The sequence below is a fragment of the Cylas formicarius genome, unplaced genomic scaffold (genome assembly GCF_029955315.1).
Source record: "Cylas formicarius isolate icCylForm1 unplaced genomic scaffold, icCylForm1.1 PGA_scaffold_10__41_contigs__length_53128322, whole genome shotgun sequence".
Lineage (NCBI taxonomy): Eukaryota > Metazoa > Arthropoda > Insecta > Coleoptera > Brentidae > Cylas > Cylas formicarius.
The window spans coordinates 32603788-32616406 of record NW_026844214.1 but is presented as its reverse complement, the minus strand read 5'-3'; the positions used below and the strand labels follow the sequence as shown (position 1 = coordinate 32616406).

Genomic DNA, 12619 nt, shown 5'->3' with positions numbered 1-12619 from the left:
AGTGAGATTTTGGCGAAACGTCTGCAGGATTCCAGTCGGATGCAAGATTTGCAGGATTCCAGTCGGATGCAGGATTCCAGTCGGAGTTCAACGAGCGAACGGATGATATCCCGGAATATAGTGTCATCACATTTTTCCATCCGTGAATCAATACGTGAGAATATATATATATATATATATATATATATATATATATATATATATATATATATATATATATATATATATATATATTATATATATATATATATATATATATATATATATATATATATATATATATATATATATATACACTTCGAACACTGGGTTTTCGGAGCGCGAGCATTGAAGATGCCAAGTGAGATTTTGGCGAAACGTCTGCAGGATTCCAGTCGGATGCAGGATTCCAGTCGGAGTTCAACGAGCGAACGGATGATATCCCGGAATATAGTGTCATCACATTTTTCCATCCGTGAATCAATACGTGAGAATATATATATATATATATATATATATATATATATATATATATATATATATATATATATATATATATATATATATATATATATATATATATATATATATATATATATATATATATATATATATATATATATATATATATAAATGTTCATTTACAATACATTAATCTATTTTTAATTATTAGTAGAATAACTAAAGCAAAAATTTCATTAACTGTAAATTCTAAACAAAATTTAAATCAGAAGCACTTGTTGACAATATGTTACTGTGCCTTATATTCTTTTTAAAAACTGATTACTGCTGGTTATTCTCTGCGAGGCTTCTTTATAACTTGTAATGTTGTTTTCACTACCACTGAAGATTAGAAGATTGAAGATCTGCCAGGAACTGTTGTAGAGGTATTAGGTTCGGGAGGTTAACTGTTTTGTCCTCCCTATGTATTCCATCAATCTAGTGATAATATTCCTAGTAAATTCTACCCGTTCTAGTCTTCCCTATATTGTTTTTGATGCCTGTGTAGATTTTTTTCAGGTCTTTCCATATCCTGTCCAACATTTCCTCAGTTTAGTGAAAACACATTCTGCAAATAACTTAAAATTGCATCTCTATTTCATGTGAGTGTAATTTGCGTTTCAAAAAGATTACCGTTTGTTTGAAAAAAAGACATACCTTGATACGATCTTCGAAAACTAGAGGGGTTTTCGACAAAACTTTCCCGTTGGGAGCCTGAAAAATATTTTTTTTTGTAAATACTAATAATAATATAACTAATAACAAATAAAATATATTTATTATGTTGGAATTTCGTACTCACCATAACTGTCCAATACACCCTTACCAAATTCCTCTTTCAAGACTAAATTCTGCCAATACCGATCACTACGCTACCTCTACCTAGCACAAAATATACTCGCTACTAAAAATGGCGTCCACCCAAATTGGATTTGTAGCGCATGTGCCACCAGATGTTTCCGCTGCGGCATGGTAAAAACAAATGTCCAATACGCTCCCAAGTAGTGTTGTGTCAAACGTTCATTTTACGAAAACCGAATCAATCAGTTACCGATTTCGAAAAGGACTGAATCATTTCAATCAATCGTTCATATCAATACTTTTTGATGCCAACATATCCGAACAGTCCGAACTACCGATTCAGATTCATTTGAATTTGAATTATTGTTGTCTCTATATGTTATGCTTTCTGTTCTAGTTAGTATAATATTTAGCTGTGTTCTGCTTTTATTGAATCATGATTTTACCAAAATAGTTGCTACGTATTAATTTGTTTAAATTAAATATCTGTGTGGAAATAGATATTTCATTCAATATTCAATTCAACACATCAGCAAATCTACAGATTAATGTCGCAACTCAATACTATAGAATTATTATAACTTTTCCGTGACCTGTCTCAGTCATGCATTTAAATCTTAAATCATTCAAATGAATCGTATTCCGGCGAATTCGGCCCGTTGATCGGTCATCCTATATTCGGTCACTTCAGATGGTCAGGGCAGTAGGGAGAGCGAACAAGGTGCTCGAATTGTTACGAACAAGCGGGATTCGGTCGTTCGATCCCATGAAGTGATAGTATCAAAGTGACCGATCAATCGCGTTTGACACAAGTCTACTCCCAAGTCCCAATCGCAATCACTACCGCTACATATCGGGAGCGCTTTGCTACGTCCGCTGAAGGCGAACTCTGTTGCCATAGATGTGACGTATAAGGGTTTCTAAGTTCTAGCTCTTAAAGAATATACATCATAGCTTGGTGGTTTATCACTTGCAAAGGTTTTAAAATTTGATATATGTATGGTTTCTTCAGAGCCAATTAGCGAGTTTCTCCAATTTGCTATAAGTGGTGCTAAAGCAAAAAAAAAATAAAACTTGTCTCTTGCTAAAACGAATTACTTATTTGTGGTCTTAACCCAAGGAAAAAATGAGTGACATCAAATCGTTTTTGCATCAGTATTGTCAAAAAAATAAAGTTGAGCCTAATTTTGAAGTGCGACCCACTGGTAAGTTACAAAAAGACACACCAGAAGGTTATCGCAATCCTTTCTATTTCTCCCTTTGATTTTAGGTCCAAAACATAGACAGAGATTTCTATGTGAAGTCAGGATTAGTGGTTACAACTATGTTGGGGCTGGCAATTCTACAAATAAAAAAGATGCTCAAAGCAATGCTGCTAAAGATTTTGTGTCTTATTTGGTACGACAAGGTTTGGTGAATCAGAATGATGTTCCCCTCGACTTGGATGCTGCACCTATTCAAACAACCAGGGAGCCTTCAATGGATTCAAGTTTCAACAAACCTCAACATTCAGTCTTTGGAGAGGGAATGGGACCAGCTAATTTTGGAGAAGCGTATAGACCAAGGGATGCAGGTGAAGGAAGTAACTGGCATTACATGGATAGAGCACAAGAGCAAAAACACATGGAAGAAGCAGAGGACCTTGATGTCAATGCTCAGATTCATGGTAATTGGACTGTAGAGAATGCAAAATCAAAACTTCATCAATTCATGCAGCTGAATAAGATCAATACAGATTATAAGTACACACAAGTTGGTCCAGATCATGCCAGGTTAGTGGTAGTATGACTTATTTATTAAATTAGTAGGTTTTTTATACAGTAATAAAAAAGATAGCATAAAAAGTATACACTTTTAGCAGAAAGATTAACTTCTCAGTAACAGAGTTTATTACTAGACACTATTTGCTATGCTAATTATTTATTTATTAACCAACTTACAGAAATAAACAATTGTGGAAAGTAAATATCCATTTATAAGTAAAGTTAGAAATCATAGCATGGCAATTAGATCTGTAACAGTCAGTGGCATGTGCATGCCGAGGCAATAGTAAAATGTTTATGATTTGGCAATTTTTATCAAATATGACAAAACATAAGAGAATGTAAAGGGTAGTGCAAAGCGCCAAACCATACAAATAATCATTGCAAACTTAAAATTAATCTCGACATATGACTTTTAAATGGAAACACTCATATTTTGGATCCATTTGATAGAACTTTTTTCCGGACTTAAAAAATATATACAAAATACAGTAGAGGAAGAACTGGACAAAATTTATACATTGTTAAATAAAATTCAAAAAACTATCTGTAGAGATACAACTTGTACAGTGCTCAAACTGTCGACCTTTTTCGGTCTAATTTTTAAGTTGTTGAGATTTATCTATATTATATTAATGAAAAATTACATATTTTTTCATGTGCTGTAAAATGTTCATAGGTACAACTACGCAGCGTACCTCTGCACGGTATGTTTGTACCTCTGGACAAACATTAAAGAGGGACTAAATGAAAAATATATACTCTTTTAATTGGAAATTATAGATTAAATAATTAAAACCAAGTTTCAGAAGAAAAATTATTTGCAAAAAATGAACATTCATAACAATTTGTATTACTAACCTAAATTGTAAGTTCCACATTCTCAGTTGAAACTTATCAGTGCCATTTGCCTTTTCTAATCAGGCAAAACTTCTAATACTTCCGCATGAAGTATCGCGTAATTTTTTCCTTTAGAGTTCAACAAGGACATAATCACAACACACAAATTTCCATCTGAATGTCAGGTGAGTCTTCTTTCACACTTTGTCTCTCTTCATCGCTTTCTGACGGAGTTAAGGATTCTCTTTCATCTGATGAGCTGTCATCCAATGGACGTATTTTTCTTTTTACTTCTATCAAATTTTTTTCTGGTGTCCATGTCGAAATGAGTGTTTTTTCCTGTCTCTATCCTCCTATTATATGGAGAATTCCCTGTAACTGCAAATTCTTTGATGATATTCTGAGGCACAAATGCTTTTGAATACGCTTTTCCAACTATCGCGGCCATCTGAAAGAGGGTGAGTGGTTTTCCTGGATTTTGCAAAAACCAGTCATTTACGGCTTGGTTATAATAAGTTTTGTAGGGACCAAACACTGTTCTATCTAATGGTTGTAATTTATGAGTGTGTGGTGGAAACGTTAATAATTCCACACAATTGTCTTTAGCTAAGTCTATGAGTAGTCTCCTACGCCAAAAACGACACTTCTTTCTTTGTGAGTCCATATTGCATCTTGGGCCATCTAATAGACCGCACAGTGGCAATTAGATAACTGTAAACATACTTTGTCCATAGGTACATGCGTCCAGAGGTACAACACTCTCGCCTATGTATAATAGTCTTTTTTTCTGCAAATACATTTCAAAACAATGAAAAATCCAAGGACAGTTGTGGAAATAATTATTATGCTAGTGATTTATTTATTTTTATTTATTTATTCATTTCATTCATGGTTTTTCACATTGTTTTACTCTCTTAGAAAAACTCTCAGGCTAAATATAATGCAGCATCAAGTACATTGAATTAAGTACATGTATTATAAATAACGATGCCAGTTGATATATTTCTTGATATAGATCATGATAATTTGCGTTGTAAAGCATAATTGGAGCTACAGAATGTGACATACACTAACTCAAGAAGCTCTTCATATACCCACTTTAATGTTCCTTATGTCTCATTGGCACCAGGGATGTGCCATGGTAATGAAAAATATTCTGCCTTATTTCAGTTTGTGGAAAAATCTTTATGCTTTGGAATAAAACGCATTTTTAGCAAATTTGCCGATTTTCGTAAGCATGTTTATTTCATAGAACTAAAGTTTAAACATACTTATTATCCCCAAAAGAATATGTTGCTTTTAAAGCCAAGGTTTATTGATTATTTTTATATAACATTTTTTCCCCTATTTATTATGGTAAAATGGCGATTCAAGGTTTTTTCTAATTAAACAGCTGCTAAACGACTGAACGGATTTTAACAAACTTGATCTTGTATGGAAAAGCGTTCCTTGTTCCATCATCATCTTATATATGCATAATTGCAAAACAAAAATTTAGAAAAAAAAGTAGTACCTAGTGGGGTTAGTGAAAAGTATATTGATGTCTTCTTCCTAACTAAAAATATCAAAGTAAGAAAATTGCCATCTCATACAAGTATAATTACTTTGGTATTTATTGTTGAATATTTGTGTTTTTTCAAGAGTGAACAAATTTGATAATTTTATATTTCGAAATAAAAAAAAATTGTGTAGTGACCTATTAATTAATAGACAGAAGCAAGAGTAGTCTGAATATGAAGATTAGGCCAGGAGATTAAAAATAATTTCCTCGTTGGCTGTTACAGATTAGTTTGCTTTGTCAATTAGGTAATAGAAGTAATAACTGGTTAATTAATAGCATTTAGCCACGAAGCAAGGAAAATATTTTGTTCTTTCTACATAAGAAAAATACCTCCAAGTGTACTTTTATACTCACATTATATTCACAATTCTGTTCAGCGGTGTGAATAACAAAAAATAAATAATTAAAAACTTTCCTCAAAAATAAATTTTGCATAAAAATGATATTTCAATAATGAAAATATCCAATTTTATGCGACTTAACTAATTTTACCCCTGAGGAAGCTCAACGCAACCCAGAACTGTTGAGTGTTGATTTATTTATTTAACAATTTTCTTATGCTAAGAAAATTATTAAATAGTATTTGATTAATTTGTGCAGTAGAATGGTTGTTTTAGTTTCCTTGATTGACATGAATGAGATGTAGTTTCTTGAGCCGTCTTGTGTATATTTTCTGAGAATTCTCTTGGGTATTTGGTCTCTCGAAAACAAATAACATAATTTCTTTAAATATCTTTTTCCAAATATTCTTATTTTGTATAAGTGACATATATAACAATTGATGACATTTAGTTAGTATATTAGGCAACAAGTAGATGGCATTTGACACGAGCTGAGCGAGTGTTTAATAAACGACTGATTTAAAAAGTTGCCGAATATGTTACATATTATACTTTTTCTATGACCGTTAGTTTTTGGGTACATTTTCGCCAAACAACACGAATACATTCACTGACATGACTGTCAGAATTGACAAACGTCAAAATTCAAAGCGTGAGAAATATCTCCGAAAACATCCGATTCCTTCCAATCCGGTGCGGTTAAATCTCGGAAATGTCCAAAGTGGCTCGGATCCGTGGGAAACGAAACTAACGTGGTAAAGTGGCGCTTCCCGCGCGCTAGATCGGTGTGTAATTAGGCATTTTACAGATGGGAGTAGAAAAACATAATTTGTCAGCAAATATTTTATGCCGATTGGAATGGCATGCAAAGCAGAATATAGACCAATTGAAAAAGCTTAACGCACACTTCTAGAAAATAATTATTCCAAAAACTTAATTAATAATATCTTTAGTAAACGTACCAACAAATTTTATAATAACGTAAACAAAGCCAACATCAAAATCCTCATAGCAAATATATATCACTACCATATATACCTGGGTTATCAGAAAAACTCCAGACCATTTTCAAAGAACAAAATTGAAATCCGACACAAAAGTTATAATTTACAAAAAACATATCTATTCACAATGTGTATATAGGACAAACAAGGCAGTATTTAAAAAATAGAATCATAAATATGACGAAAAAAATAAAACACACATTTAATTTTCAAAAAGTTAAACTTCTATTAATAGAACCTAACACCAAAAAAAGAGAACTTTATGAAAATATAGAAATCCAAAAAAAACAAAAAAATCAATAACTAACAAAATTAAATTATCCAATATATAATAATAATAAAAATTATCCGTATCTGCTTTGCATGCTATTCCAATCCGCATAAAATATTTGCTGACAAATTATATTTACTTTAAATATGTAATATATTAACGCAACGTCAAATGTCACTATACAAAATAAGAATATTGTGAAAAAGATCGAAATATATATATATATATATATATATATATATATATATATATATATATATATATATATATATATATATATATATATATATATATATATATATATATATATATATATTCGTGTGTAAATTGTGGTTATTTTACTTGGGAACATAATGACCATTCTTAAGGCATCATGTGCTGAAAATTGTGTGTGATGGTCAGAAAAAAACCCTTGACCTTTGCACTCAATATTTTCGCCGAAAAGTTTTTAACAGTTCTTGGTTTTAGCTGTTATTTTTCTCTCAGGGGCCGAGACGACGCAAAATATTTTCTTTCGCACAAAAGTGAGTATTTCAAAAATGTTTTCTTCCCTGCCGGCTACACTGTACATTTCTCGAATTTAGGACTTTCGTAGCAGAAATCAGCTTCTATGTGAAGCAATTAGGTCGAGTAATACACGGGCGTGACGGAGGTTCAAATAAACAGTCAGCAAGCAAGAGCTGCGCTCTTTCTGTGGTTAGACAGCTGTTCCATCTAGGTGTTATTGAAGCGTTTTCCGGCACATTAAAAAAGCAAAAAACGGCAGCTGAAATGCCGCCTTTCCAAGTAAAACTGTCACCTCAACTGGAAAACCAAATCGATGAGATTTTACAAGAATTATCCATTGATGCTACAGAGGTGAAAACTTTGAAGTCTGATCAGCCAGTTTCCCTATTGAGTAGTCATGTCTTGGATGATTTTCACCCTTCCAAGCCTACTGAAGCGGGAGTAGTTCCATGGTCGCCGCCTCAGCAGAATTGGAATCCTTGGACGGCCTGTAATATTGACGAAGGATTTTTGGCAACTGCTACATTAGATGAGATTAGTGAACATTTGCTTGAAGAGGCCAAGCTCAAGCAGACCAGTGATACCAAACTACAGCAAAATAACATTGATAGACAGCGCTTACCAGTATTTGCCATGAAAGGTAAACTTATGGAAGCAATAAATGAACATCCTGTAGTTATTATCAGAGGAAATACAGGATGTGGCAAGACCACCCAAGTATGCCAATACATCCTTGAGGATTACATTATGTCTGGTCAGGGAGCATATTGCAGCATTGTTGTTACACAACCGCGTCGTATTTCGGCTGTTTCAGTATCGGAGCGAGTGGCCAACGAAAGAGCCGAAGAATTAGGACAATCTGTTGGTTACTCTGTCCGATTCGAGTCAGTATTACCCAAACCTTATGGATCAATTTTATTCTGCACGGTTGGTGTCCTGCTTAAAAAACTAGAAAATGGCCTCAGGGGCGTAAGTCATGTGATTGTGGACGAAATTCACGAACGTGATGTTAACAGCGACTTTATTATGGTAGTTTTGAGAGATATGATTCACACATATCCTGACCTAAGGGTTATTCTAATGTCCGCCACCATTGACACTACTTTGTTCTCCAAATACTTTAACAACTGCCCGGTGCTGGAAATTGAGGGACGCGCGTTTCCAGTGAAGCAGTATTTCCTTGAGGATTGTATTGAGTTGACTGGTTTTGTGCCTTCAATGGAGACAAAGAAACGCAAAAGTGGAAAAAAAGACGACGGCGAGGGCGACGAAGACACATTAGTCAGCGAGGATAGTGACGAAAACTTAAACAAGGTCATTGCCAACAACTACAGCATCCAAACTAAGAACTCGATGGCGCGTCTCAGCGAGAAAGAAATTAGCTTTGAGCTTCTTGAGGCCATACTTCAATATATTAAATGTCAGGATATTCCCGGTGCCGTACTGGTGTTCTTACCTGGTTGGAATCTCATTTTTGCGATGATGAAGCATCTACAACAGCATCCTGTATTTGGAGGGTCCAAATATTGTGTGCTACCGTTGCATTCTCAGATACCACGCGAAGATCAAAGAAAGGTTTTCTTGCCTGTCCCACCTAGTGTTACCAAGGTTCATCTCTTATAATTTTTTTTTTATATCTCTTAGAGTAACTATCCGTATGTTTTAGGTTATTCTTGCAACCAATATAGCAGAAACTTCTATAACTATCGACGATGTTGTATTTGTTGTTGATAGTTGTAAGGCAAAAATGAAAATGTTTACTTCCCATAATAACATGACTAGTTATGCCACTGTGTGGGCATCAAAAACCAACTTGGAACAAAGGAAAGGTCGCGCCGGGCGGGTTAGACCAGGCATTTGCTTTCACTTATGCTCCAAATCTCGATTTGAAAAATTGGATGAACATATGACACCAGAAATGTTCCGGACGCCATTGCATGAGCTAGCGCTTAGCATAAAACTTTTAAGGTTAGGTTCGATAGGCCATTTCTTGTCAAAAGCCATTGAACCTCCCCCGTTGGATGCGGTTATCGAAGCTGAAGTGTTGTTGCGCGAAATGAAATGTTTGGACAAAAATGATGAAATGACACCATTGGGTCGTATAATAGCCAAAATGCCAATTGAACCTCGTCTGGGAAAAATGATGATTCTTGGGTGTATTTTCATGTGTGGAGGTCCGTTGGCGACTATGGCTGCCAATTCATCAACCTTTCCTGAAATATTTACCATGGATATGGGTCAAAGACGCCTCAGCTATCATCAAAAGGCTCTCTCTGGCGATCGGCATTCTGACCATGTTGCCATGCTGACTGCATTTGAGGTATGGTATCATTTTATTTTCAAGTTTTCAAAAAAAAAAAATACTTACAACAAGGTGAACAAAAATTATTATTGTAGAAACAAAATTTAATCATTTCAACATGGTTTGGTTAGGTATGTTGTTCACATGACTGCTTATACTATTTCAGCTCTGGGATCAGGCGAGACAGGGCGGCGAGGACGCAGAGGTCCGTTTCTGCGACTATAAAGGAATCAGTTTGCCCACAATGCGGATCACTTGGGAAGCCAAACACCAGCTTCAACAAATACTGAGCAATTGTGGTTTTCCAGAGGAAACTATGGCGCCATTGCCAATGGAGACAGTTGGACCAGACCCCAAACTAGATGTGATTATGGCGCTTATGTGTTATGGACTCTATCCAAATGTCTGCTTTCATAAGGAAAAGAGGAAGGTGTTGACGACAGAAAGCAAAGCGGCGCTGATACATAAAACTTCTGTCAACTGCAGTAACTATGTGCAAAATTTTCCATATCCCTTTTTTGTGTTTGGTGAGAAAATTCGTACAAGAGCAGTTTCTTGTAAACAGATGTCAATGGTCACTCCTATTCACTTGTTGCTATTTGGTTCCCGGAAGGTAGATTGGGTAGATGAAGTGGTCCGGTTAGACAATTGGATTAATTTGGACATGGATCCCTTGGTAGCGTCAAAATTAGTGGCCCTGCGACCGGCCTTGGAAAGCCTTGTAATCAGAGCATCACAAGATCCTGAGCAAATCATGCAAATGAATGAATTAGACAAAAAGGTGGTCGCCATTATAAAAGAATTATGCAAGTTGCATGCAGGGAGTTTTGGAATACAAAGAGATAAGGCTGCTGTGGAAAACATGGTGATGGGCAAACGTCCACCAAGGGGCCACTCACTAGGATTTTCAGGCCCTCCTCCGAAAATGTTTCGCGGTAGTCGGGGAGGGATGTATGATGGCGGTAACGGAGGTGGCAGTGGATTCCGAGATCGAGGTGGTTACTTTGGAGGTCCAAGAAGTAGAAGTAGTGGTTATGAGGGAAGAGGTTTTGGTGGGAGAGGAGGAATGGGCCGAGGCTTTAGGGGAAACAGAGGCAGAGGTGGTGGATTCAGGGGTGGATATTATTAGTTATTTAATTTAAATTTATGTATGTTAGTTTATGTGACATTTAGATTTTTGACTTTAAAATGAAATACATAACATCAACCCTAGTAGTTATTATTCGTGACTTGACCATCCCCCGTCCCCCGGGGGAGATTTTGTGATTGCAAATTTACAGATTCCCAAGCAACCGAAAAAAAAAAAATTAGTTTGACCATTCTACGAGAGATGTCGCCACCCATTAAGAGCTCAGGTTTCGATCGCCAGATGTCACCCTTAATGGGGGGGGGGGTAGTTTTCGCGTTAGTGCCTTTTTGGCAATTTCGCCCCGCTAGGGGTAGTTTTTGCGTTAGTGCCTTTTTGTTTTGACGTATTTTTGCGCGAGGTGAAAAAAGCGACCGGTGTGTCGCGCGCGGTCGGGGGATTCGAACCTCGAACCCCGCGCGCTACGTTAGTCGAGCCTAGCCGAGCCTAGCCGACGACGATTTCGCGGCGGCGGCGACGATAAGAGAATTCAACTAATAAAAGGTCGTCGAGGTAGTATTGACATCCGATATGTTTAAAATGCGCGAATTCAATAAACACATTTTTATTAACTTACAATGTATCTGATAACGATAAAAACATTATACGTAAATAAAGCATTGATATTCCATACTTGCTAATGTGATGTTGTAATGTTTAAATTCATCTAGTGTGACCCCGAGGTTAGCTACTTTGTGCGAAATTGCATTGTTCTGTTTCCGCATAAATATAATAAAAGGTCGTCGAGGTCGCGTAAAATATAATTAAATTAAATAAATGTGCACCGATAAAATTTATGATGTAACATTTTTATGAAATATCGCTAACAAATGGCAAGTTGAGTTAGCTAGGTCCCTTTTTTGACTTAAAGTAAGTTGGTGGTGTATGTTGTTTTGCGGTCAGACAGAAACAAATTATAGACCAGTATATGTTTAGGAATTAAATGAAAAATGACATAAACCAAATACGTGTTACTAATAGAATTATTTATTGATTACATATATTTACATCTCGGTTATGTATATTTACATCTCGGTATAAATTCATAGCTTTAAAAAGACTGTGCCTTTTTGACATAATTTTTTCAATATCTTCTCTTTCGAGAAAAATTTGCGACCGTCCATTTTTTAATAGCCTCAAATCACAAAGCTCTTCTTCGTTCCAATACATCACCTCGATGTCGTCACCGATGTGAAACGTCGTTCCACTTTAGATGTTCTCCTACTTCTTCGTTTAGAAAATTGAGAAAATCCAAGAACTCTTTTGGTTGAAAATCCATATGTTCGTCCCTGCTGGTGAAACGAACGCCAGTGTTGTAAATTTCAAACAGCATATTTTCGTCAATCCTAACAACATCAGTGGCCATTTTAATTTTTTTTTTTTGCTGCGTTAAGTACACTTTTCGAGTCACAGTCGATTTAAGAGTTTTGGAATATATGCGAACAATTTATACATCCACATATCCCTACTTGCGAAGATGGGCGGAGCAATGAATTTTTGTCAACTTGTATAAGCACTTTGATAGTAATAGAAAACAAGCACCCGTAACTAGATACAGTAGAATCAAAACCTTTTGGAGGTCTGTCCCAAAATTTTTCTCCTTATCACTACGATAGCTGCTAT

General features: G+C 35.4%; 1 protein-coding gene and 1 long non-coding RNA gene across 5 annotated transcripts; one reads left to right on the top strand and one right to left on the bottom strand.

The window, feature by feature from the left end:
• Window positions 1–610: 610 nt before the first annotated feature.
• Window positions 611–1435, bottom strand: LOC132707598 (uncharacterized). The gene is made up of 3 exons (XR_009619758.1): window positions 1283–1435; window positions 1138–1194; window positions 611–1048 (listed from the first exon to the last, which is right to left on the bottom strand). It is a non-coding gene; the product is annotated as an uncharacterized LOC132707598 (long non-coding RNA).
• A 543-nt stretch (window positions 1436–1978) lies between these two features.
• On the top strand, window positions 1979–11090 carry LOC132700624 (dosage compensation regulator). 4 transcript variants are annotated; one of them, XM_060668062.1, is made up of 5 exons: window positions 1979–2486; window positions 2552–3053; window positions 7646–9176; window positions 9235–9888; window positions 10037–11090. In XM_060668062.1, the coding sequence occupies exons 1-5, from the start codon at window positions 2408–2410 to the stop codon at window positions 10997–10999; spliced, it is 3729 nt and encodes a 1242-aa protein (XP_060524045.1). In that variant the 5' UTR covers window positions 1979–2407; the 3' UTR covers window positions 11000–11090. The 4 variants fall into 4 exon arrangements, with proteins under 4 accessions (XP_060524045.1, XP_060524062.1, XP_060524054.1 ...); XM_060668079.1 differs by lacking the exon at window positions 1979–2486 and adding an exon at window positions 7548–7585 and having other exon boundaries at window positions 2568–2947; XM_060668071.1 differs by lacking the exon at window positions 1979–2486 and adding an exon at window positions 7530–7585 and having other exon boundaries at window positions 2568–2947.
• Window positions 11091–12619: the final 1529 nt, after the last annotated feature.